Source organism: Protopterus annectens, chromosome 10.part0 (genome assembly GCF_019279795.1).
Source record: "Protopterus annectens isolate FY-2018-M chromosome 10.part0, PAN1.0, whole genome shotgun sequence".
NCBI lineage: Eukaryota > Metazoa > Chordata > Ceratodontiformes > Protopteridae > Protopterus > Protopterus annectens.
In genome coordinates this window covers 1,714,064,446-1,714,089,628 of record NC_056744.1, presented here as the reverse complement: position 1 = coordinate 1,714,089,628, position 25,183 = coordinate 1,714,064,446, and the positions used below count along the sequence as shown (strand labels likewise).

At 38.5% G+C, this 25,183-nt stretch overlaps 1 protein-coding gene across 1 annotated transcript in view; it reads left to right on the top strand.

Annotated features, from left to right (window-relative positions):
* Nucleotides 1-15,817, top strand: part of LOC122814460 (zinc finger protein 184-like) — a 172,408-nt gene extending 156,591 nt beyond the window's left edge. Inside the window, exon 10 of the mRNA XM_044087040.1 lies at nucleotides 14,174-15,817. Coding sequence (XP_043942975.1) covers nucleotides 14,174-15,711 — 1,538 coding nt within the window. The 3' untranslated portion in view covers nucleotides 15,712-15,817. The remainder of the gene's footprint in view (nucleotides 1-14,173) is intronic.
* The last annotated feature ends 9,366 nt before the right edge of the window (nucleotides 15,818-25,183 follow it).

Below are 25,183 nucleotides of genomic sequence, written 5' to 3'. Positions count from 1 at the left end.
TCCTTTCAGTATAGGATCTCTTACACCTGGTGCCATTCTTGTTAGAATGGCAAATCTGCATTAACATTACACACAGTCCCTTCATTATCCCCCTTACAGACTGTAGACCTACCCCCAATCTGCCATCTTGTCAACTTTAGTAACGGGAAATCTTTTCTTTAACTAAATGGCTCCCTTTTTATGCCTGCCTCCTGGGTGTGGTGAGACTAGGCCCTAGTCATACCCCAGCTTCAGGGATTTAGCACATTTATCATCTGTCAGATGTGTTTCTTTTAGAAATAGTATGCATGTGGTGCCATTTCTGATGCACACAAGTTGTCCTAGTGCATGTGAAAGCCATTTAACATTCCAAGGTAACAGTTTCATCTTAAGACCTTACTTTGTATTTGGTCAAGTAAAACTATCCAGTATAATTGTTTTTTCCAAGCTCTGTGGCTACAGTCCACATGACCTGAATTTGACTAGCTGTTTAAGGAGTGGAAGATGTGGGCAGGGAGGATAGGACTGATGGGCTCACCTCTTGTGGGGGAAAGATTTAGTGGTTCTGCTCAGCTAAATTGTTTGCATGACAACAGTGTTGACAGGGCAAGGAGATGTAACCTTGGTGTTCTAAGGCAGTGAGGTCACCCTCATAGATGTGTGTGTGATGACACACATATGCAGGGGAGGTGATAGAATGACCCTAAAGTGATATGGGTGCTTATCTCAGTCACCACAAAACCCTGATTTCCGCCTATAAAATGAATGCCAAAGGAGCGAGGGCTGATAATTTGCAGACAACTGAGAAGAAATGGCATAAGAAAATGTATATAAAAGTATGAGTCCAAGAGGATGGTTGAAGAGTTTATTTGACCGAAACAAGAGTCATTGACTTGTTTCATCACTACATAAACACCAGTTGTGTGAGCAACAAATAGACTGGTTAAAGAAATTTCTCTTTTCCTCAGTGTTGTGTGATCTCAGACTTGTTGAAATACATTTAGGTTCATAAGTTCAGGTTCATTTACACACACACACACACACACACACACACACACACACACACACACACACACACACACACACGGACAATAGATGGAGCCATGAATTATGCCTTGAGGTATACCAGATGTGGAGCATTTGTAAGTTTTTAGGTGCATACAGAACAATTGTCTGGTTTATAAATAGAATGTAAACCACCTAATGGAGGCTTCAGTGAAACCCAAGAGGGTCAGTTTGTTTAGAATGCCCTTTGAAACTGAAGTCCATTTTTCATATTGCTGAAAAATAAAGTTGGTTACAGGTCTAGCTTATTAATGCTCAAAATACTTCCTTCTTTAGAACATAGCATGTTACCAGCAGTCTAACTCAAGGCATTCATATACTAATTAATTATTCTGCTATTTGGGTAACTGTACTGGTGTTTGACCAGTATAATTAGATATTGGACCATAGACAATAATTCCCAATCACAAAGAAAAAAATCAGTCAATGATGCAGATATGCATAATACCATTTGAAGGTTTGAATGGGAGACTTTGTGAGATTCTCTATTTTTTATTATTTTTTTATGTATGCATTTATTTATTTTATTTTATTGTTAATCAGGTAAATTAAATTGCTGTGGATCCTTTACAGCCACCACCCAGGCCATAATGAGAGGGAAGACAAGTAAAACATATTTATGGACAGGTTAGTGAGTCAACCAGCATGTTTATGGCAAGTGAGAGTAAATCCACTGTCCATTCCAACATACACAAAGAACCTATGCAGACACACTGAAAACATGCAGGGTCACACAGAAAATGACCAACTGACATAATAAAACGCCAGACCCTGGAGCTGTAAGGCAGAAATCTTAACACTGAACCAGCATTCTGTATATGAGGATGGCTTCACCTTACGATGGGTGATTTTAAAAGACTGCAAGCATACACCAAGGAAAGGCCAAAAGGAAGGCTTGCAGTTGTTTTTTCTGCATGCTGAATTGGTGTTAAGATGGGTGATTTCACTTGTAACTTGTCATGTTTAGTCAGATTACAGTGATCACCTGACAGGACAAATGTGTAATAAATTGAATGTATTAGCACCTGTTTAAGATGTCAGTGGCTTGTCCTTGGACAAGTAAACTGGTAACAATGATTAGGGCCATAGCCAAGGATGCTGTAATGAGCACACCATGGTGAGAGCACAGTAAACACCCCTCAAGGTGCTAAAACATAAAGTACTTTGAGGCCGTAAGCCTAGCTTAGGTGTAGGAGCCATATTAATATAGTTATACTCTGATGCATGGAAGAAATACTTTTCTGCAGAATTACAGTTAGTTTTTTCATACAGATTACCAGAACTAAACATATTTCAGACTATTCTGTACCATCCAAGGTCTTAGTTAAGTAAGATGTGTGCCTTTGTTGTCTATAAAACTTGGTTTGTCTACTTTGTGCATATATTATTTTACATGCAATTACTCTTGTTGGGGAAAGCAGGGCAGACCTTTAGACAGCTTTAATTTTATTAATATTGTTAGACTTGGAAGTAAAAGTTTAAGTAGACATACAGTGGTTAAACAGTTCCCTTCCTCTGCAACAAATGCTTTCATGTCTGTATTCCATAAATGTGTGTATTGTCTAATTAAGGAAACTAATTTATTACATTTCAAAACAAGTTTGCCACAGCTTGGTTTATGTAAATATAGAAAGAGCTTAAAATGTTTGTTTCTTAAAGTTACTTGTTGTATCTCTCCTAATAAAGCAAGCTCTGTGTAAGTGTCAGAAAGTACTATACCTCTCAACTGTACAGATTTTTGCAGAATGTCCAGATTTTTGCATATTTTTGGTCTGTTTTTCGTAAAATGGTGGTTTTCTGGCAAATTAGTGGCAAATTATTAAAGACTGAAAGAAAATAATGACAGACATTTGAGTTTCAGACTTCATACCCTTCAGAAAATTCACATTAAAGCAAAACATGTTATTCTATAAACTTTCTAAGTTTGTAACCACAGTATTTAAAAATTGTCCCTATTTTTGAGCCTCTCCCCACTTTTACTTATGGCTTTGTCCAAATTTCTTGTTCTAAGAGGTTGAGAGGTATGGAAGGTACTTTGCTGTTTTTCATTAACATTTCTGTTATATTTACAGCACTCAGTAAGAAGCTTAACCTTAAAATTAAGTATATATAACGGTGGTTGGTGGTTAGTATTATATTGCAGTTTATTTAATCCCAGAAATTTCAAGAGAGGCTATGGCATGCTGACATGACTTTTCAGTCTGTTCTCGTTTGTCACACAGTACATTTGTGTCTCCACAGTATTCCTAGGCATCAGGTGCCTTGTATCTCTACCAATAGTGCCACCATAGGTATCTAATCACTGGCTACTTAGACTGTCTCCAGAGACCGTTACAATGTTTCTTTTTCATGAAATTCATGGGATTTGTGTTCACCACCGGCTGCTAAAATGCCTTTCATGGTAAACTAAAAATCTTAAGTACATTTTTTTTGTGTTTTCAGATTGTACCTCTTGATACCGCTCTTCACAGTGTAGTACCAAGATGTACAGTTGTGTTATTATCCCGGCTGAACTACTCTGTTATATGTGATCAGCATCTCCCACTTTAAAACCTGGTATAGAAAGCTTTGTCATCTTTTTAGTATTCAGTCCCGGCTTTTGACTTGCATATGCTGTGAACACTGATACAATAATAATACAATATTTCATTTGCAAAAAACATGGTGAGGTTGTAGCTGTGTACAATAGAAAATAGATGAATTAAGATATAATCAGGGCCTTGTTAATTTTAGCTAAAGAAAAGACTTGTTATGGAAAAAAGCACCTAAATGAGGTAGAACAGATGGGAGGTTGCAGCTGTCCTTTAAGGTATTTGAGATGGTATGTGGTTTTAGCCCAAAACATTTCCTTTGGGTGGTAGCATTGGAGGTAACTACTTGTGAAGAAATGCATTTGATGCTCCATCATATCTGCATGATATAATGGGTGTGTTTGTGCTGTCTGTAAGTAGAGCCCACATTGTCATTTGAGGTAAAGGGGGCTGTTTTGCTGAAACTTTAAGAACAATGCCACTGTTGGTGACCATAGTCTGCTGACCAGTTACGGAGTACTAAGCACATCTATGTGTGGTTAAAATATATCCATAGATTTGCATGTGGTTGAAATATATCCAGCGCATGGTGCAGTGTTTACTTACCAGTGTTTATCCATGCATTAGAAGTTCATAAAGATGTCCAACTGAAGCAGGTAATACCCTGCATGTCTTCTTCCCTCCCATTTCCCCACATCTCTTCCACAACCCACTCTCATTTTTTTCCCTTAAACCCCTCACTTGTGCTGCATCCAGCCATGGGCTTATGTTCAACCAGCCACTCTGGAAGACTGTTCCAACTGCTGATCATACTGTTTTAAAAAACAAAACAAAACTAGCTGTGTGATGTCCTGTTTGTGTAGAACATCAGTCTGCAAAGTGCAATACCCTCCTCCCGTCTGTCTCTCCATAAGATGTTCTTCACTAACCATGTCATGTCCCTTCTTTCTCTTATGATTTCATGTGAGTATAGCCCCACACTTCTTATTTATTTTATAAGTCTTCTACTATCCAACCCATCTGCACCCCCAGCCAAGCTTCTCTGCACAGCTCCCCACTTTAATGTCTCTTTCTGTTAGTGTCTTCTTGAATAGTTGATACTACGCCACATCTGGCTAAGCATTGCTCTACAAGGGGGTAATCCTGTTTCTAGCCATAGACTCAAACTCCTAATCTACCTCTCAGTGTGTTCTCTTTGGCCACAACCCTCTTGGAATAATCCTGTTGGGGTGTGGGTCCTAAAAACAAACTCTGATTAAGAACATTAACCCTTCCAAAGGCTATTGTTTACATGAGTTACAATACCCAAACTACAGGGTCTTTCATTTATTTCAACCGTGACCTGAATGCTTTCTGTCTGTCCATTCCACAAGCCTCCCCATATCCTACCTCAGGCTCATTCCCCCACCATGCAACCTGTTGTGCAATGGGTAGAGTAACGCAGGCATGTGGGATGTGTGGAGGACTAACGGTGCAAAGGGTGAAGCAATGTGGGTGCTTAGGATGTGTGGAGTGGTAGTTGTAGTGTAATGCATGTAGGAACATGGGATGTGCGGAGGGCTAGTAATAATAATAGTTTAATGGGTGCATGGGATGTATGGAGCAGTAGTAATGTAATGGATACAGAAATCAGGGCTTGTGGCATGTGTGGAGTGGTAGTATTACAACGGATGAGGCAATGTGAGCCCATGGCATTTGTGGAGCACTAGTAGTACAACAGGTGTGGCAATGTGGGCATGTGTGGAGCTGTGTCAGTAGTACAACAGGTGCAGCAACACAGGTGGTTGGGATGTGTGGAATTGAAGCAATAGTACTGTGGATGGGGTAGTGTGGGATTTGTGGAACAGTACGAGTTCGGCAACACGGGCATGTACTATGTGTGTATAGTATAGTAATGGGGATGGCAACCCAGGCAAGTAAGATGGGTATACCAGTAGTAGTGTAACAAGGACAGCAGTGCAGGTACATGAGATATTTGGAGTGGAGTATATATACATTAATGTAGGAATATGGGGTGTTTGGAGTACTGGTGTAATGGGGGTGTGTGGAGTAGTATACCTGGTACTTAATGGGAACATTAACATAGAAATGTGAGGTGTGTGTAGTAGTAGCAGTAATAATGGGTATATTAATGTAGGAGTTTGGGGTGTATGTATAGCGCTAGCAGTGTAACCGGCACCAGTTGGCATAATGGTTAAGGTCTATGCCTCTCATGCATAAGGTACAAGGTTTGATGTTGATCTCCGGCCAAAGCATGTTTGGAATTTGCATGTTCTCCCTGTGTCTCTGTGGGTTTCTCTCACCTCTGAAAAAACTTGCCGAGTGTTTTCATCGCAACCTCACCATTGAATGGAGCTTTGGACAGCAGCACAGACTCTACATGGTGACCTATAGGGTGAAGAGTTGTGTAGACCAACTGCTTTGGCCATCTGCTGTTGTGTGCAGTATCCTCCAATTAGGACAGCACAGATCACAGACTTGAGTACTATGGCAGGAATAGCCACTTGACGAGTAAAATATGGCTGTAGGTGGTTTGGTCATGTTGACTAATGTCACCAAAATGGGCATGAGTAGTTACCGGTTATAAGTGGGTTGAGGACCTGGTCTATTTCAACTTAGGCAGGGACCCATGTTAAAGGCGGGAGGTGTTTATATGCCACTGTTGGCCAGTGTGTGCCTGCTATAAAGCCTAGCAGCTCTGGGTCAGTAAGTCACTGGCCAGTGTTAAGTTGCCCAGCCCGGGTTAACTGAGGTATCTCTGTTGAGTGACAGCTGGATATAAAACCAGTCAACCTGCCAAATATGAACTAAGAATTGCTACACTCACTGTAGGCTCACTGACAAGATGGAGCTTGGAAGTGGATGACATGTTGATACGGAGGAGGCTGGACATCCTATGTATCCATGAGACAAGATGGAAGGGCAGTGCGGCAAAGCTACTTGGCTTGGGTTCCAGATTCTACTATTCAGGAGGAGGACAGGCTAGAAGTGGTGCTGGAATTGTGGTGAGAGATAGGCTTCACAAGGCAGTGAGTGATGTCATCAGAATTAGTGACAGACTCGGGCAGACTCCAGTGTATTGAACTGCCCTATGTCCCACAGCAGGGTTGTGATAGTAAGGAAAAGAGGGCATACTTACAGCAGTTGCAGGACCTACTAGATAAAGCAGGACAACATGAATTGGTATTGATAATGGCTGTCTTGAATGCACATATTGGGACAGATAGAACAGGATATGAGGACTGCTTGGGTCCACAGGGTAGGACAACAGGAATAAAGACGGAAAGGCAATTCAAGATTTCTGTGTGATAAATGGCTTGATAGTAGCCAATGCATGGTTCAGAGAAAGAGAAAGTCACAAGATCACATACAAGAGTGGCCAGCATGCAACTCGGGTAGACTTCCTCATAGTGAGGAAAGGGCCCTGGAGTAGAATCGGTGATTTCAAAGCCATTCCCAGTGAAACAGTCTGTCCACAGCATAAACTACTGGTTGCCACAATCAGCTGCAAGCAGTGGTCAGAGAAGGTTATAAGGTCAACAGAGACTAGGCTGAAGACATGGAAGTTGAGGAAGGACAACAGTTCATGGATTTACTCAGGGCTCTAGCACCCCAAAAAGAGGAGATAATAAGTGGAGTTGAAGAATGGCTGCACCTCAAAACAGCATATGTGAGAACTACAGAACAGGTATGTGGCTGAGCCAGGTATGGAAATAAGATACATAAGGAAAGCTAGTGGTGGAATGCAGAAGTCCAGGAAGCCATCAAAAGAAAGAAAGAGAGTGCAAGAAAAAGTGGGAGATAGAAATGACTGACCAGGCTAGGAAGGAATACTGGTTGCTAACAAAGAAGCTATGAAAGGAGTTGCAATAGCAAAGAATAGGCCATAGGATGCACTCTACCAGCTTCTGGAAAATGTCTCTGTAGGTGGTATAAAGAAACTATATCAGGTTGCAAAGGAAAGATAAAGGAGATAGTCAGACACCCTTCATAATAGATGCCAGCAACAACCTGCTCACCAGCTAATAGGACATAAAAGGCAGATGGCAGGACTACTTCCAGCAGCTTCTAAATGAAGGAAATGCCACAGAAGTGGTACTGTCCAAGACACAGCCTACAGCGAGAGAAGAACAGGAGCCTGTGCTAGAAAAAGCAAGAATAGCACTAAGGAAAACTCAGGGCAAGCAGCAGGCTCAGATGAGGTCACAGCAGATAAAAGATGCTGGGTGTGATAGGGGAGAAATGGGTCCTGAGGGTACTCCTAGCAGTGTGGAGAGAAAGGTGCATCCCAGATGACTGGAGAATAAGCATACTAGTGCCAGTGTACAAGAATAAAGGGGCATCCACAATTGTGAGCAGTACAGATGTATCAGGCTCCTGTCACATTGCATGAAAGTTCTGCAGAGGGTGATTGATAAATGTATACAGAGTAGTAGAAAGTAAGATTGGAGATGAGCAGTTCGGATTCAGGTCAGGATGCAGCACAACTGACCCCATGTTTACAGTGAGAAGACAATAACTGGTGCCAGAGCCACAGCCTAAAAATCAATGCCAAGAAATACATAATAGTATCCTTTGGGAAGGCAAGTACCCCTCGAAACCACTACAGTGACATTACTTCCCAAAAAGTAGGCCCCGGTGGTCAGGGGTCTGAGAACACATGTAGACAGCAGTTTGGCCTTTGACCATCATGTGTCTAAGGTGGTAAGGAAATCATTTTATGTTGATCAGCTTCCAAGCAAGAGTACGTCATCTGGGTCTATGGATGTTATTGTTTCTCTGTACGTGGCCATCATCAGACCATCACTGCCCAATTCAATATATACCTAACCAGGCATATGTAACAACTGGAATGTTCACAGAGGTTCCTCACAAAATGAATATGGGGCATAAACAACATGTTCTAAAGCCTTGTCCCCATATTCTGTATCCTACAGGCTGCTGAGAGGTGATGTATACATGACCTACAAAGCATCCTCTCATCTTACTCTGATGGACCTGTTGCATATCCACAAAGCAAATAACATCAGAATTACCCAATCTAGGGGCCTAAACCCCAAATGCAACATAAACCGAGCATATCGAAGTAACAGTTCTGTGTCTCAGAGACTGCATCTTCTCTCAAACAGACTTCCCATCCATGTCAAGCAGACCTCTTCCCTAACCAAATTCAAGCATAACCTGTAAATAGGGAACAGAAACTTAACCCTGGTCAGGCACTTATTAATAGCATCAGCCTGTAAATGTTGACCACCCATGTTCAAGTCTACATTTTCCCCAAAAAATTAGAGTGTCAGCATGCCAGTTACATTTATGAAGAAAGGCTAGGCTTAAAAAGCAGCCCCCACCTGGGATTATTAGCCTAGTAATCATATGAGAACCTTTGTACCTGTAATCACCTGCATTGCTGCAGTGTGTGTTATTTTATTTAGAGACGTATGATCGGAAAATGAAATATACAGCAAGGAAAGGAGTTATGTGTCCATGTTTATTGTTGAGTAAAATAACATTACTACTTTCTTGGGTTGGTGTAAGCCAGGGAACTTTGTTGGATAGGCTTACTTTTGCCCTTGGGCCGATAGCCTAGTACCTACCTATGAACCTATGTGGGAAGATCTCATAGAAGAGCTGGAGATTCGTTGGCATTATTGTTACCAGTGACAGTAGAAGAAGTAAAATAATACTAGAACTTTACCTTCACTGGTTAGGAAATAACGTGACTGAAAGAAATTCGACTTCAAAGCTGGCCTGAGGAAAAATCATCAGTATGGATTCCGTTTTACTTTTCCTTCAAGTAAGAAGTAAGCTGTCAAGTGTTTGATATTCAAAGTTCTCAAAAAAATTAGTTCCTAATCAGCTGTGAAGACAGGTGCTTAAGATGATACACAAATTAGATACGGGAATTGTAAAGTGCAAGGAACTACAAAAAATGTAATGTTTCAAAATGTTGACTAAGACAGAAAAAGTAATGCAAAGTTGTCTAATGACAGTCCAGGGAGTGAGATATCTGAGTGCTGATTTATTTCAATTTAAGAAAGCGTTATATCATGTGTTCAAATACTAGTTTCAGTTCTGCAAAGAATCAATCTGACAGACCCAAGGCGTATAAGCATGATTAGGGCATTAAAGTATCTATTTTTGATACAAGAGATACCTGATTTTGTAATACTCAACAGAGGCCCAGATCCCTATCAGTTTGTGGAATCACTATTTAGTGAAAGCTTCTTTGTCGAACTACTACTAAGCGTAAACACTAATCGTCAAACTAACTTTTCAATGGAAACTTTCCTAGGGCAAGACGATGGTTGGCCACCATCTGTTATTTGCCTTTTTCCCCACTGTAGTGCTATCTCGAAGTTGGTATATTTAGTTAGCGGGGGTGTGGGGGGTGTAGCCTTCCACCTGCTTAAGTGTTAAGTTTTTATGATCACTAGGGAAGACTACCATCAGTTTGCCCTAGGAAAGTTTTCACTGAAAAGTTAGTTTGATTGTTAGTGTTTTTGCTAAATAGTTCGATAAAGGGGCGTTCACTAAATAGTGATTCAACAAAGTGATATAGACCCCAGTGGGCCATAGAACAGAAGTCAGAAATACAGAAGATGTGTGCATGACTGGAAGTTTGGTTGTATAACATCCATCCCATTTTACTGCAATAAAGAGAGAAGTGAAAAGAACTTTCCAGATAGTAAAGAATTTCATGAAAGAGCTGATTTGTCATTTTGTATTTCTGAAATGTAAGAATACTCCAGTGGAGGCATTTGCCTCTCCCATGAGCTCAATTGCAAATAGGCAGAAGGATATAAAACAGAGTGCATAATTCATCACTGCTACTGATTCTTGAAAAGAGTCAGCACAAAGTAAAGGAAATACTTGAAAGAAATTAGCAGAAATAGAAACACTCCTAAGACAACAGCTGTTTGAGGCTAACAGATTTGTAAGATACTGACCATCTTAAAAAACTCCAGCTTTACTCCGTAGCATATCACCTATTCCGAGGTGATCTCTGCCTAACATATAAAGCTATGTCATGCCCAGAGCTTTTGGACATGCTCCACTTAAAGAAATCCCAATCTACATACTACAAGCTACATACTCTGTCACCACAATAAACAGGACATGCTGGAGGGATAGCTTCCTGTCCCAGAGACTTCCTATACTGTGGAACAAGCTACCCATCTATGTCAAGCAAAGTTCCTCATTAGCACTCTTCAAGAAAAATCTTGTGTGGATGGGAAATAGGAAATACACCCCGGGGATCACTTCTGTGGCTCTGCTCGACAGGGGCACAGGAAAATAACTTTCTTGGGTGGCGTAAGCCAGGGAACCTTGTTGGCTAGGCTTATGTAGGCCCTTGGGCTGATAGCCTAGTACCTACTAATGAAGATGGGGATAAATTAAGAACACAAAGCCATGGCAAGGCTTGCATCCAGAAAAGATAGTCCTTCATGCAGTACAACCAATATCTTATGTTATCCATTGGCAAGATGGCAAGTTGTGTTGGAGAAATTACAGACACTTGTATAAGACAAATATGTCAAGAGTCCAGGGAAGAGAAGCAATCATAGGTGTCGCAGCAAAATATGAACTGTGATAGCTGAGTCTGTAGTAACTGTCACAACACTTTGCCACACTGCTGCTTGGTAGATAATTTAGAGTTGTATAAAGGTTTGAACTTGTGGTAATAGACTACTCCCCTCCCATATTTAGGCTTAGTGCCCTCAAATACTCATCTTATCATTTCATTGTGATGACCTTGTATTGTTAATATCTTTATGTCAAGAAAATGCCACCCACTTTAGTACTCATTTGTTATCCAGGCCTACCACCACTATGAACTGACAGAAATATATTAGTAACTTTACTCCACCTTTCAGTTTTCAAAAGGTTTTAGTCCAGGAAGTGAATAAATGGCTGAAGTCCATTCCAGAGTTGCTAAGAATGAATGATTCATTTATTTCCTTTGCTGAGCAACATTTCTTTGGCATCAGCAACATTTTCAGTTCATTGCAAATCTGCTACCATAATACCACTCACCAGATAATAGTACTAATTTGGGGACCTGTCCAAACTGGTGTCATTCCTTGTTCCTGCTCCTGAATTTTTGATACAGTTGTGCCCAGTTAGAGTGCCCCTGTTGTGGGCAGTACTTCTGCTGTGCTGTCTGATAGAACATCATAAAGTGAGAAGTAATACTTAAATCCTGTTCAGAGGCTAGGCTTTTTAGTTGTGGAACTGAACACACTCCCTTGTGATCATCTTTTGCCTGGAGGGTAAGGGGTCATGATTTTGTCTGACAGGATGAAAACACAGTGCAGGGTCCAGATGGAAACCAGCCTGCTTCTGGGGCTTCTCCTTCTCTGTTCAGACTACTAATGCCGAGTGTGGTGGCCAGACAAGGAGAATAAGGTCATACCCAAGGGTTACTGGATGTGATACTGATCTAGCCCAGAGCAATAAACTGCGGCATGTAATTTCACAAGCTGATTGACTTTCTGAGGGGACCTGTAATGAAACATTGAGTAGCTCATATTTAGAACTCCAGCATTGTAAATGAATGACTGAAATCTCACAGTAACATAAGCATGTAATGGTGTGAATGATGGTGCAGAAGAGTGATTTAAAGGATGTTTTGCAGGTGGGAGGTCTGCTAATAGAGGGTCTCTGTCCCTAAACCCATAATCTATAAATTTACAAACTTGGGGAAAAAAAAAGAAAAAAAATTACATTTTCCCAGTACTCCAATTCAAGTCATCAAATCTGAATGACAGTGTAAAGATTCTCATTGACAAAGGGTCTTTATCACTTCAAAATCTTTACATCATCAAAACTTTCTTCCTAGGGAATGAAACAACTTGGCTACCACAGCAGTCATAACAAACAACACATTATTTTAAACTCACCAAGGTGGAGAGTTTCATCCCCACCCCTAATTATATATACCAACTCTAAGATCACACTATATTGGGAAAAAGGAAAAATATGTAATGACTGCCAACTAACTCCCTTCCCTAGGAAAAAGTTGCAGTGATGTAAATGTTCGATGAAAGGGTGTTTGAAGATTAGGGTTCGATGGATAGGGTTCGAGGAATGGACATTTACGGAATTAGCTTTTGACGAAGTGATAGGAACCTAATAACAAAACATCAGTCAGTTCATTGATGCTTTGGTAAGACAAGTGTTTGCTTAGTGCTGCACAGCATTTCAAGTATCAACATTCATAGCTCAAGGTGGGCCACGTTTGGGTTTTGAGACTGGCATTTCATCAAAAAACCCCATTAAGCAGTAAGAGGTGGCACGGGTGTCCCAATAGCAACAACAGGATCCGTATGAGGTCCAATACCTGAGGTACCATGGTCCCTCGTGTGGTTCTGTATCACAGGAAGGAAATGCCAGAAAAATTAGAGAATCAAAGTGACGAGTTAAGTTTTATTAAATGGAGATAGAAGTACAGTTGTGTGCCTTTTCACAATACTAAATTAGTATATATATATATATTTTTGTTGCTGTTGTTGTTTACATTTGTTGTACTTGTAGAATATTTTGGATGTGAAGTCTGATGGCTGGATTAATGTCCTTCAAAATGACCTGGATTTTCACGTTATATAAACACTGCATAGTAACAAGCTCTCAGAGTATAGATTGTTTTCAGGACACTGCTCGAGTGCATGGACACACCATTTATAGCTAGATATAAATAAACTATAAAGTACACTTCAAATGTTGGTTGCAGAGATTCTTTCTTGACCCAAAATAGAAAACAGATTTTGTGTCTGTGATGAAGAATTTAACAAAATGAGTTTCCTCCTTTGACCACTATGGATCCTAAGCCTTCTGTGTATGGAAAAAAAGTAGTTCAGTTTGTAGCCTGATGTGCAACTATCCCTAAATTTGGTATGTTATACAAGACCGTCCTTGAAGGAAGGTAATTGTTGTATGGATATACCTTTCAGGTGTTGTACATTATGCGGTCTAGACTCAGTTCAGTCCTCAGAAAACATCTGCGTAATAGACAACATTTTTACATGCTACTTAATAAAAGCATACATTTGTATGTGTAAATTATGGTCTGTAATCTGCATACATTGAATGCAGTGTTGTGCTTTTTTAAATTCCATGTTAATTTGTTCACAATTCACTTGTTCTCTGACTTTACAATGGTTGTTAAACTTCATATTCATTTCAGTCATTACCCAGGAAGTACAGAAGGGTGTGCTGAAATAATACATGAGTAAATAGTTACATTAAAACATTAAACACATAACAGAATGACGTTATGGTTACATAATGTAATGTTGTCTCCCATGCCTGTAGAAAAACTGAGAGGTATGATTCTGGATAGGTTTCTTTTTTGCCTAAATTGATTACGTTTGATTATTGTGATTGTTCTTTATTGCTTTAGAACCTTTTATGGCTTTTAAGTGAGAGCCAAGTTCTGATAAGTATCGATTAGAATTGTTTTTGCTTATTTTAGAAAAGCTGCACAAGAAAGCAGAGAATAAATCCTTAATATTTAAAATGGCTAAACAATGCACATGTGCTTTTCTATGCAAAGTATCTGACAATTGTGTTATGATAAAATGTTATTAATCTGTTTTTAGGTGGGAAACCCTTATTACATCACCTGACGGAGAAACTGCAGCCATGTGCTCACCCTGTACCACACCATCGCTCAGGGCATAACTTCAGCAAAAGCCTGGTGGGTAATAGTGAAACACTTCCATTACATCACCTACCAGAGAGCCTGCAGCAGTGTGCTCAGTCTGAGAAGGACTCCAACAAGCTCCATGTCCCTCATATATCCCAGCTTCACTTGGGATATACCTGCAGCCAGAGCACTGAATGTGATGATCAAATGTGTAAGGTACATCAATCAATAGAGAACCTGCAGCAGTGTGCTCAACCTGTGAGCGGCTCTGATAAGGTTCATCTCAAACTTTTACCACACCATCGCTCAGGACATAACTTCAGCAGGAACCCAGTGGGTGACTGTAAAACAACCCCGTTCCATCGCCCACCAGAGAACGTGCAGCTGTGTGCTGAGCCTGTGAACAGCTCTGACAAGATTCATCTCACTCCTGTATCACAGCTTCACTCAGGACTTAAGTGCAACCAGAACCTTGAATCTGACAAATGTTTTATTGTACAGCAAAGGTCAGTAATGCATGAAAGGTTTCAAAGAGAGGAGAAACCATATGAATGTACTGAATGTAGTGAGAGTTTCATACAAAAGAATGTTTTTCTAAAACATCAAAAGTCTTGCTTTGGAGAAACACCATATAAATGTCCTGAGTGTGGAAAGTGTTATAAAGGAAGGAGTTCTCTCCTGTATCATAAAAAGACTCACTCAGGGAATAAACCTTACAAATGTGCTGAATGTGGGAAGTGTTATAGTGGAAAGAGTGCTCTTACTCATCATCAAAGATCTCACAGTGGGGAGAAACCATTCAAATGTACTGAATGCAATAAGTGTTTTACACATCAGAGTGGTCTTGTGTATCATAAAAGGACACACATGGAGGAGAAGCCATATAAATGTACTGAATGTGGTAAAGGTTTTTCAAATAAAAGTAACTTGAAATCCCATGAAGCCATTCATGCAGACAAGAAACCATACAAGTGTGCTGAATGCAGTAAGTGTTATAGAGGAAGAAGTGGTCTCCATTATCATGAAATAACCCATTTTGAGAAGAAAAGATGTGAATGTTCAGAGTGCAGTAAGTGTTATAAACATAGTAGGGCTCTCCAACTTCATCAGAATATATGCTCAGGAGCAAAACCATATAAATGTCTTGAATGCAATAAGTGTTTTTCATGTAATCGCACTCTGTTACAACATCAGTCTATTCACACAGGGATAAAACCGTATAAATGTCTTGAATGCGGTAAGAGTTTTTCATGTAACAGCACTCTGTTACAACATCAGTCTATTCACACAGGTGTGAAACCGTATAAATGCACTGAATGTGGTATGTGTTTCTCACAAAAAGGTAATCTTAAAACACACCATCGTGTACACACGGGGAATAAACCATACAAGTGTGCTCAGTGCAGTAAGTGCTTTTCACAAAAAAGCATTTTAATGTGCCATCAGGTCATTCACACAAGAGAGAATCCCAGGCCCAGATGCAGTACCTAACTTCTGGTTAAAAGTACTAACATCTATGGGCGCCCTATTACTCTGTCGCAGATACAGGTTGTCAAATGCGTCTTTGTCGAACTGAAAAGCGCGAAAAGGCAAAATAGCGAAGCGTCATTTCAGCAAATTCTTTCCCTGGGAAAGAATTTGCTTGGCCACTTTCACTGCTTTGCCATTTTTGGCACTGTAGTGCTATCTTGGAGTTGGTATATTTAAGTAGGGGGTGTGGGGGGCACAGCCCCCCACATTATGTAATGTTTTACAGTTTTATATAGATATATATATATATATATATATATATGTGTTTCGGAACAGTGAATTTCACTTACATGGGGTCAATTTGTGTTGTTTGCTCTTCTGAGCATGTGATATCATAATATAGACCCACATCTATGCATGAAGATTTAGCCATGAGTAAGAACTATTTATATACGCACCCAGAACAGACGCCAACCTGGCTAACAGGAAAAACCATACTACTACGTAAGAGTGAACCTGCAAGCTACCCTAAAAATTATTGACCAATAACTTGCCATCCGACAACATATAAACTATACATGGAAATAGAGGTCAGTTTATAGTCATTTAGAATAAAATAAAATTATGGCAGTAAAGCAAAAAGGGCAATAAAAGAAAGTCATATGGAACAAAGGATCATTTGTTGTTAAATAAAGTCATAGTGGAGAACTGTAAAAAGGGGAAGAATTTAAGTATGGCATGGATTGACTGCAAAAAAACATTTGACAGTATCCGTCATTCATGGATAAAAGAGTGCTTAAAAATGTATAAGATACACCCCACACTGATTGACTACATTACAGTGAGCATGAAACAGTGGCAGACCACTTTGCAAGTAATCAATGATAAAGGACAAATTGTTATCCCAGGGATAAAAATTCAAAGGGGGTTATTCCAGGGTGACTCTCTATCACCGTTCCTGTTCTGCCTTGCCCTTAATCCATTAAGCTGTTTACTCAACAGCTCAGGCCATGGCTATAATCTGGCTGCTAAAATATAGCAAAGTGTAAAGACTTCTCACCTTTTCTTTGTTGATGATTTAAAACTGTATAGCTCATCAAATGAGGGATTGAAAGCACTATTGCAAGTTGTCAAAACTTTTTCAGATATAAGAATGTCACTTGGTCTTGATAAATGTGCAAAAGTAACCTTTAAAGCAGGAAAACTGCAATGCCAAGAATACATCAGTTTGGGACAAGAATGTGATATAAAAGAACTTGAGCAAGAAAGGGTGTGTAAATATTTGGGAAATGTGAAGGATCAACAATAAAACACTAACAAATGCGAATACAACTTAGTAGGGAATACTTCAGAAGACTTAAATTAATCTTGAAAACAGCACTGACACTTAGGAACAAAATCCAAGCTATAAACAAATTTGCTCTTCCTGTCATAACTGACAGTTTTGAAATGATTGACTGGCCCTTGACATGTTGGATAGATTAGACAGGAAAACAAGAAGGATGCTTCATGCTCACCAAATGATTTATAAAAATCAGTGCATTCCAAGGTTATATATTCCTCATTCTGAAGGAGGGATGGGCCTCCTTGAAAGTGATGTTATAGATCTACAAATGTGGGAGTCCACAAGACCCAAACATAGGGAAAGTTTTGAAACATGAGAAGAATAAATGTAAGATGACTTCTCTGTTAATCTAGCAGAAACTTGTTGGTGTCAAGCAGGAATAGAAATCAGACCAGAAGCAGATAAAAATCAGGCAGCAACTGAATGTGCCAAAAAACAAAAAGAATGTATGGTGAAGGATCTGATGAGAAGGCAAGAAAGGTGGAAAAAGCATAAATATAGTTAAAAGTATAGAAAACTTCTGGAAGAACCTCATGTTGATCAGGAATGAACATAGGAATGATTAAGGAGAGACTAATTTAAACCAAGAGATAAAGGTTAATATTGGCAGCCAAAGATAGTGGGCTCCATACATGTTGGTTTATAAAGTCCATTGAACATGTGGGAGAAACAGACAAATGTAGGTTTTGTAAAACCAAATTGGAAACCGTTGCACACCTCATTGCTGGCTTCAACATATTAATGGCAGAAGGGCTGTATACTGAAAGGCATAATAATGTGGTGAGACTGTTGCACTGGGGATTGTGCAAATATTATGGTATTGAAGTGGCTGAAAAACACTGGAAACATGAGCCACAAAGCATCATAGAAAATCAAAGATCTACATTACATGAGATCATCCATTACCAACAGTTCAAAAGATAAATGCTAGAAAACCTGATATAGTAGTCCAAGAAAAGAAGACGAGTAGCATTGATCATTGAAATTGTCACATCCAGTGATTACAGTGTCTTGTGTACAGAGAGACGTAGTCATAATATGTAAGGATCTACAGGCAGAAGTGAGATCAATGTGGAAGAAAGATACCCAGACAGTTCCAATAGTAGTAGGAGGAGCAACAGGTCTTTTAAAAAAAGAATTTACAATCATATTTAGGTTATTAATACATGTAACTCCATACAAACTGCAGAAGGAGTCAGTACTGGACATATTGCAGTGCTGCGAAGTGCACTACTGGCTGACTTCATATATTGAAACAATACTAATTTCATGAACTTTAATCATACTTTGACTTGTGAATGGGGTCCATTCCCTCATGGTATGAGAAATCCAGACGACTTTGAGAAATTAAAAAAGATCGAAACAATACACTAGAATTGATGCTGACAGAGTTTATAGTCATTTTAAAGAAAACTCAATTATAGGAATAGAACAAAAAGGCAATAAAAGTATGTCATATGGAACAAAGGATTATTTGTTGTTGAATAAAGTCATGGTGGGAAACTGTAAAAAAGGTGAAGAATCTGAATGGAGAAATGAATCGGCTAGCAAAAGAGTAGTATTGCTGAAAATCTCACTAAGAAGACACATATAGACTGTATTTATATAGCATATATCATGGACAGAAGTAGGTCAAAAGTTAAAAAAGATAGATGAGTCCACAAGACCCAGGATAAAAAAAAGTGCCCAATCCTGGTAGTCGCACATGTGCTAGGACTGGAAAATGACAGTGTAGAATCCTCAAAATATGGAAACATTCCTACAATGGGTGCAGGCCAGGCCAAGGGGGAGGATGGCCTCCCTGTTGTTGAAGAAAGTAGCAGTCCACAAAAATCCCAAAAGCTGATGGGCCATAGAAGAGCCACAAAGATGACAGAGTGGATTATTGTGGTTAAGAAAGAAATTATGTATTGTTACTGTTATGCAAAAAGTCCCAAATTTCCAGACATAAGATGTACAAAATGACTGAGAGAGAAATTAGAGGAAAGAAAAATACTTCCACAAGAAAAACTGTTAAAAGCTTCAAATAAAAGTTTGTGTTCATTACTATAGCAGATTTGTGAAAACATGTATATAGATCAAGAAACTTTGATCTGTTTGGAAATAGAAGCATCTGAGGAAGTGTGAAAATATAAATAACAAAACAACCTAGGAATTTTTGAAAAGTATAAAAAAGAAATATGGACATGGGAATGAAAGAGAAATTTGATATGGTGCAATGTTTAAGCAAAGGCAAAAGCCAAATTAATCAGTATAAAGAAGGCACCCCAAAGATATTAAAAGAGAAATACAGGCAAAGTCATCCAGATATGGAAAATTTCACAATAAAAATAATATCACATAGAGGGATTGTAGAAAAGAAGATAAAGTGAAGGATTTTATGGTCTAACACAGGATGCATCACAACATGCCAGCTACCCCAAAGTAAGGAGAAACAGGAAGATCAGGAGACATGTGAAGAAGATATATGGGCATGAGAAAGATGAAGAGATTTAATATGGTGTAATATCTATGCAAAGGAGAAAGCAAAATTAATCAATGCAAAAAGAGCAGCACCAACTATATTTGATGAAAAATACAGGCAAAGTAATCCAGACATGGAGAACTTTACAATACAAAAAATGAGAAGCCAAAGAGGAAAAGTAGAAAAGGAGATTAGTAATGGAGAACTTAAAGAAATATAAACTGAGGTTCTGGAGTACCTGTGAAGTGAAGGATTCAATCTAGAAAATCTAACTCAGAAAGTACCACAACAGGATAGAACAATAGACATCAAAATTAAGGGGAAACCAGTAGAATGGAAGCAATTGGTCAGGTTCCATATGAAGATATTCTGGAGCCTTCCAGGGGAAGCAAGTATAAAGTATTACCTGAAGCTAGACAGCAAGGGCAGGAACAGGAAATTGTGGAAACTCTGACACAGACAATGTTGAGCAGGGATAGGCCAGTGAGTTCACATACAACAGAGCAACAGATGGCACGGGATGAAATTGAAGAGAATGTGACACAGGAAGATTCAGTAGAACTTTCTGTAGAATGCCCACTGGAAATGGAAAGAAAATGAGTTAAGAGAAGAGCTACTCGATTTAACAGAGATAGATATATTAAGATCAATGAAAGAAATAGACTGCAGAAGGTTATTAAAACCCAGAAAGTCAGAAGTTTGATAAAACAAATAAACACAGTAATGAGGACTATCCATAGAGATCCATGCAATATAGCATAAGTAAACAGGATATATTACTGTGCAGCTAAATTAATAACTGATGAAATTCTACCACTGGAACATAGGGTAGTGAGGGAAAGGAAGGGGAGAAATTGAATACCATCATAGAATTATCTAATGGAGAAAACTATAAATCAATTAAGACAAGAAGTGTCCCTGTTAGAAGAGTGTAGAAGAGTGAACAGATCAACAAAAATACTTAGAAAGATAGACGTGATAAAAGCAATGTGCAGTTTTAGAACGGATCAAGATCTATCTTTTAATATCCCAAATAAACTAAAAATCTCAGCACAGGAAAAAAAATTGGCGATACACAGATAAATATAAAGGAAGAGTACAAAATAAGCAATTTATTGATAACCCAAGAATGTTTTATAGAGAATTGGGAAACGAGGTAAAAGGAATTGAAAGACCACCAAAAAAAAAAAAAAAAAAAAAAAGAAATGGGTATATTTTGGAGAAATATCTATGAAGATCCTATGGAACCTAACAAAGATGCTAAATGGATAGAAGAAGCAAAAGAAAGACTAAGAAGTTTAAAGGTACAGGATATGAAATGGGGTAAAGTAACAGCCATAGAGATTGAAACAAATTTAAGAAAAGGCTCAAATTGGAAAACCCCAGGCCTAGATGCAGTAACTAACTTCTGGTTAAAAGTATTAACACTCATCGCTAAACCGTCATGCAGAGATAAGTGATATTTATATACACACACAAAACAGACACCAGCCTGACTTAACAACAGAAAAAAACAATGCTTCTACTTAAGAGGGAACCTGCAAGCTACCCTAAAAATTATAGACCAATAACCTGCCTTCAAGCAATGTACAGTATAAACTGTACACTGGAATTGATGCTGACAGTTTATAGTCTTTTAGAAGAAAACTTAATTATGGCACTAGAACAAAAGGGCAATGAAAGAAAGTCATATGGGGAAAAAGTATCATTTGTTGTTAAATAAAGCCATAGTGGATAACTGTAAAAAGGTGAAGAATTTAAGTATGGCATGGATTGACTACAAAAAAGCATTTGATAGTATCTCACATTCATGGATAAAAAAGTGCTTAAAAATGTATAAGATACACCCTACACTGATTGACTACATTGCAGTGACCATGAAACAGTGGCAGACTGCTTTGCAATTAAGTCGTAGTAAAGGACAAATTATTATTCCAGTGATAAAAATTCAAAGGGGGGTATTCCAGGGTGACTCTGTCACCACTGCTATTCTGTCTTTCCCTTAATCCATTAAACTATCGACTTAATAGCTTAGGCCATAGCTATAATTTTGGCTCCTAGAAAACAACAAAGTCTAAAGCATTTTCATCTTCTCTTTCTTGATGATTTAAAACTGTGTAGCTCATCAGATGAGGAAGTGAAAGCAGAACTGCAAGTTTTCAAAACTTTTTCAGATGATATAAGAATGTCATTTGGTCTTGATTAGTGTGCAAAAGCAACTTTTAAAGCAGGAAAACTGCAGTACCAGGAAAACATCAGTTTGGGACAATAATGTGATAACAGAACTTGAGCAAGAGGGAGTGTATTAATATCTGGGAATTGATGAAAGATCAACAATAAAACATGAACAGTTGTGAATAAAACTTAGTAAGGAATACTTTAGAAGACTTAAATTAATCCTGAAAACAGCATTGACGTCTAGGACCAAAATTCAGGCTATAAACCAATTTGCTGTTCTTGTCCTAACTTACAGTTTTGGAGTGACTGACTGCTCCCAAAACATGTGGGTAGATGAGACAGGAACACAAGGATGATGCTTCATACTCACTAAATGATTTATAAAAGTCAGTGCATACCAAGATTTTAGATATCCTGGTCAGAAGGAGGTATAGGCCTTCTTGAAATGATTACATGTATAGATCTGCAATCATGGGACTGCACAAATGTCTGCTGACATCACAAGACCCAAATGTAGTAAAAGTTTTGAAGCAGGAGGAGACCAAATCTAAAATGACTTCCCTGCTTAGTCTAGCAGAAGCATATCACATCAAGCAGGAATGGCAATCAAACCAGAAGTAGATAAAAACCAGGCAGCAACTGAATGTGCCAAAAAACAAAAAAAAGAATATAAGGTTAAGGACCAGATGAGAAGGCAAGAAATGTGGAAAATACATAAATAGAGTTGCAAGTATAGAAAACTTCTGGAAGAACCTCCTGATGATCAGGATCAAATGCAGGAATGGTTAAGAAGAGGCAAACTCAAACCAAGAGATGAAAGGTTAATATTAGTGGCCCAAGATAGGGGGCTACATACACATTGGTTTCCAAAGTCCATTGAACATGTGAGAGAAACAGACAAAAGCAGGTTTTGTAAAACAGAATTGGAAACAGTTGCACACCTCGTTGCTGGCAAAAAGACTGTATACTGAAAGGCATAATAATGTGGCAAGACTGTGCTGCCCTGGGGATTGTGCAAACATTATGGTAATGAAGTGGCTGAAAAACACTGGAAACACGAGCCACAAAGCATCATAGAAAATGATGAAATCTACATCACATGGGATCATGCGTTGCCAACTGTTCAGATGACAGATGCTAGAAAACTGGATATAGTGGTCCATGAAAATAAGACAGAAGTAGCATTGATCACTGAAATCACCAGACCCAGTGACTACAGTTTCCTGCGTACAAAGAGAGACAAAGTCAAAACATATCAGGATTTGCAGGCAGAAACGAGAGCAATGTGGAAGAAAAATACAGATAGTTCCAATAGTAGTGGAGCAACGAGTCTTATAAAAAAGAATCTACAATCGTATTTAGATATGCTACCGATACATGTAACTCCATTCAAATTGCAGGAGGAGTCCTTGCTGGACACATTGCGGGTACTGTGAAGAGCACTTCTGGCTGACATCAAAGATTGAAACAATACTAATTTCATGAACCTTAATTGTATGTTGTAGTAATAGGGTCTATTCCCGTCATGATATTAGAAACCCAAACGATTTGGAGAAATTAAAGTGAGAGAAATTATATAAATGTGCTGACCACATGAGAGTTTTACACAAAAAAGTAACCTGAGGGTTTATCAGCAGTTTCATTCAGTGGGGAAACTCTTTTGCATCTATCACTCAATCAAGATGGATTTTACAAACGTTTATTGTACGCTGACTTACGAATAAGGTCCATACCTGTCACGGTATTCACCCTAAACATCTGTGGATGTGCCATCATCTGATATGCCTTCAGGCTGTTAATGGTACACAAAATCTGTAGACAGAGTGACAGCTACAGACAAATGTACGTTCCTCAGCACAGAACTAGAAATGGTTGCTCATATTGCTGTTTTGGTATACTTAAGGAGGAAAGTCTGTTTACTGAAAAGCAGTAAATGTGGCATGATTGCTGCATTCAAATTGTGTAAACAGTGCAGTGTACAAGTGGCTGAGAAACACTAAAAACCTGAGCTATAAAAAATTTCAGAAAATGTAGTAAGGATTATGTGCGATCATTCAATACTAATAGATAAGAAAGAAGAAACAGGAAAAATAGATGTAAAAGAAAAAAGGACAAAGGTAGCATTAATTATCAAAATAGCTGTACCTAGTGATTACAATATCCAGTGTATTAAGGGACATAAATTTATATCAGGATTAGACAGATGTGAAGAAAGGACTTTGTAATTCCAGCAGAAGGATCAACTGTGTTAATATAGAGAAATGTCTTAGCATATTCAGTATGTCATCAGTACAGATAATTCACATAAACTACATAAAGAGGCAATCCTGGATACACTGCAGACCGAAAAGAGCAGACTTGACAAACATCAAAGATTAAAGCTGTATCCTCATGTTAAGAATAGGGGCCGCTACTCTCACCGTAATAATACCACTAAACTTTTAGAAAAATGTAAAAAAGCCAGTAGTTGTAAAAATTTGCTGAATGCACTATGTGGTTTTCATTCAACAATAATCTGATATAGAACTAAATTCTTTTGAAAAGTTCAAAAGAAATTCTCTCTACTTAAAAGTGAACTTGCAAGCAATTCTAAGACCTGACGACCCATAATTTGCCTCCTAGAGCATGTAAAACTGCACAACATATTTATTAAAGAGTTTACACTAAAAATTCAGTCATGGTAAAAGAGAAGAGAGGTAAGAAAATATAAAATGAAACAATTTTTTATTAAAATATAGCTGTAACAAAGCTGTTAAAAGTGGCAGGACATGGATGTGTAGATTACAAAAAAAATTGAAGGAATTCCACATTCTTGGATTTTACAATGCTTACAGATGTATAAAATGCACAGTGCTTTGATATATTACATAGTATTCACTATGAAACAGTGGTAAATCACGTTGTAATTGAGACATGAAAAAATGATCAAATTAATGACCCAGATATAGAAATCTAGTGAGGGGTATTCCAATGTGATTCATTGTCATCCCTGAGGTTTGGCTTCCTTCAATGCAGTAGGATTTGTTTAATTTTTTTTTTAAAGGAGAATGCTGTGGTTGTAGCTTGACTTTCTGAAAAAAGCCTTTGCCAAATGTCACTTAAATGTCCTTGTGTGCATGATTTAAAACTGCATAGTTCATTTTGTAAACAACTGAAATACTATTACAAATAGCTATAACTTTCATGAATCATGTAAGAGTGGCATTTGGCCTAAATAAATGTGCAAGAGCAATATTTATAGCATTAAAAAAGTAACATCTTGGGATAAGAACATGACATAAATCAAAGAGGACTAGATGGGGGGCATATAAATGTCTGAGAATAAATGAAAGATTAGAAATATAAACAGCTAAGAAGAAAATATTAATAAACAGTATTACTGAATACTACAACTAATACTGAAAATTGCCATGATATCTAGGAATAAAATCAAAGCTATAAATCAGCTCGCCCTCTCAGTTCTAACCTACAGCTTTGGTGTGACTGGCTCCAAAAATGTTGCATAA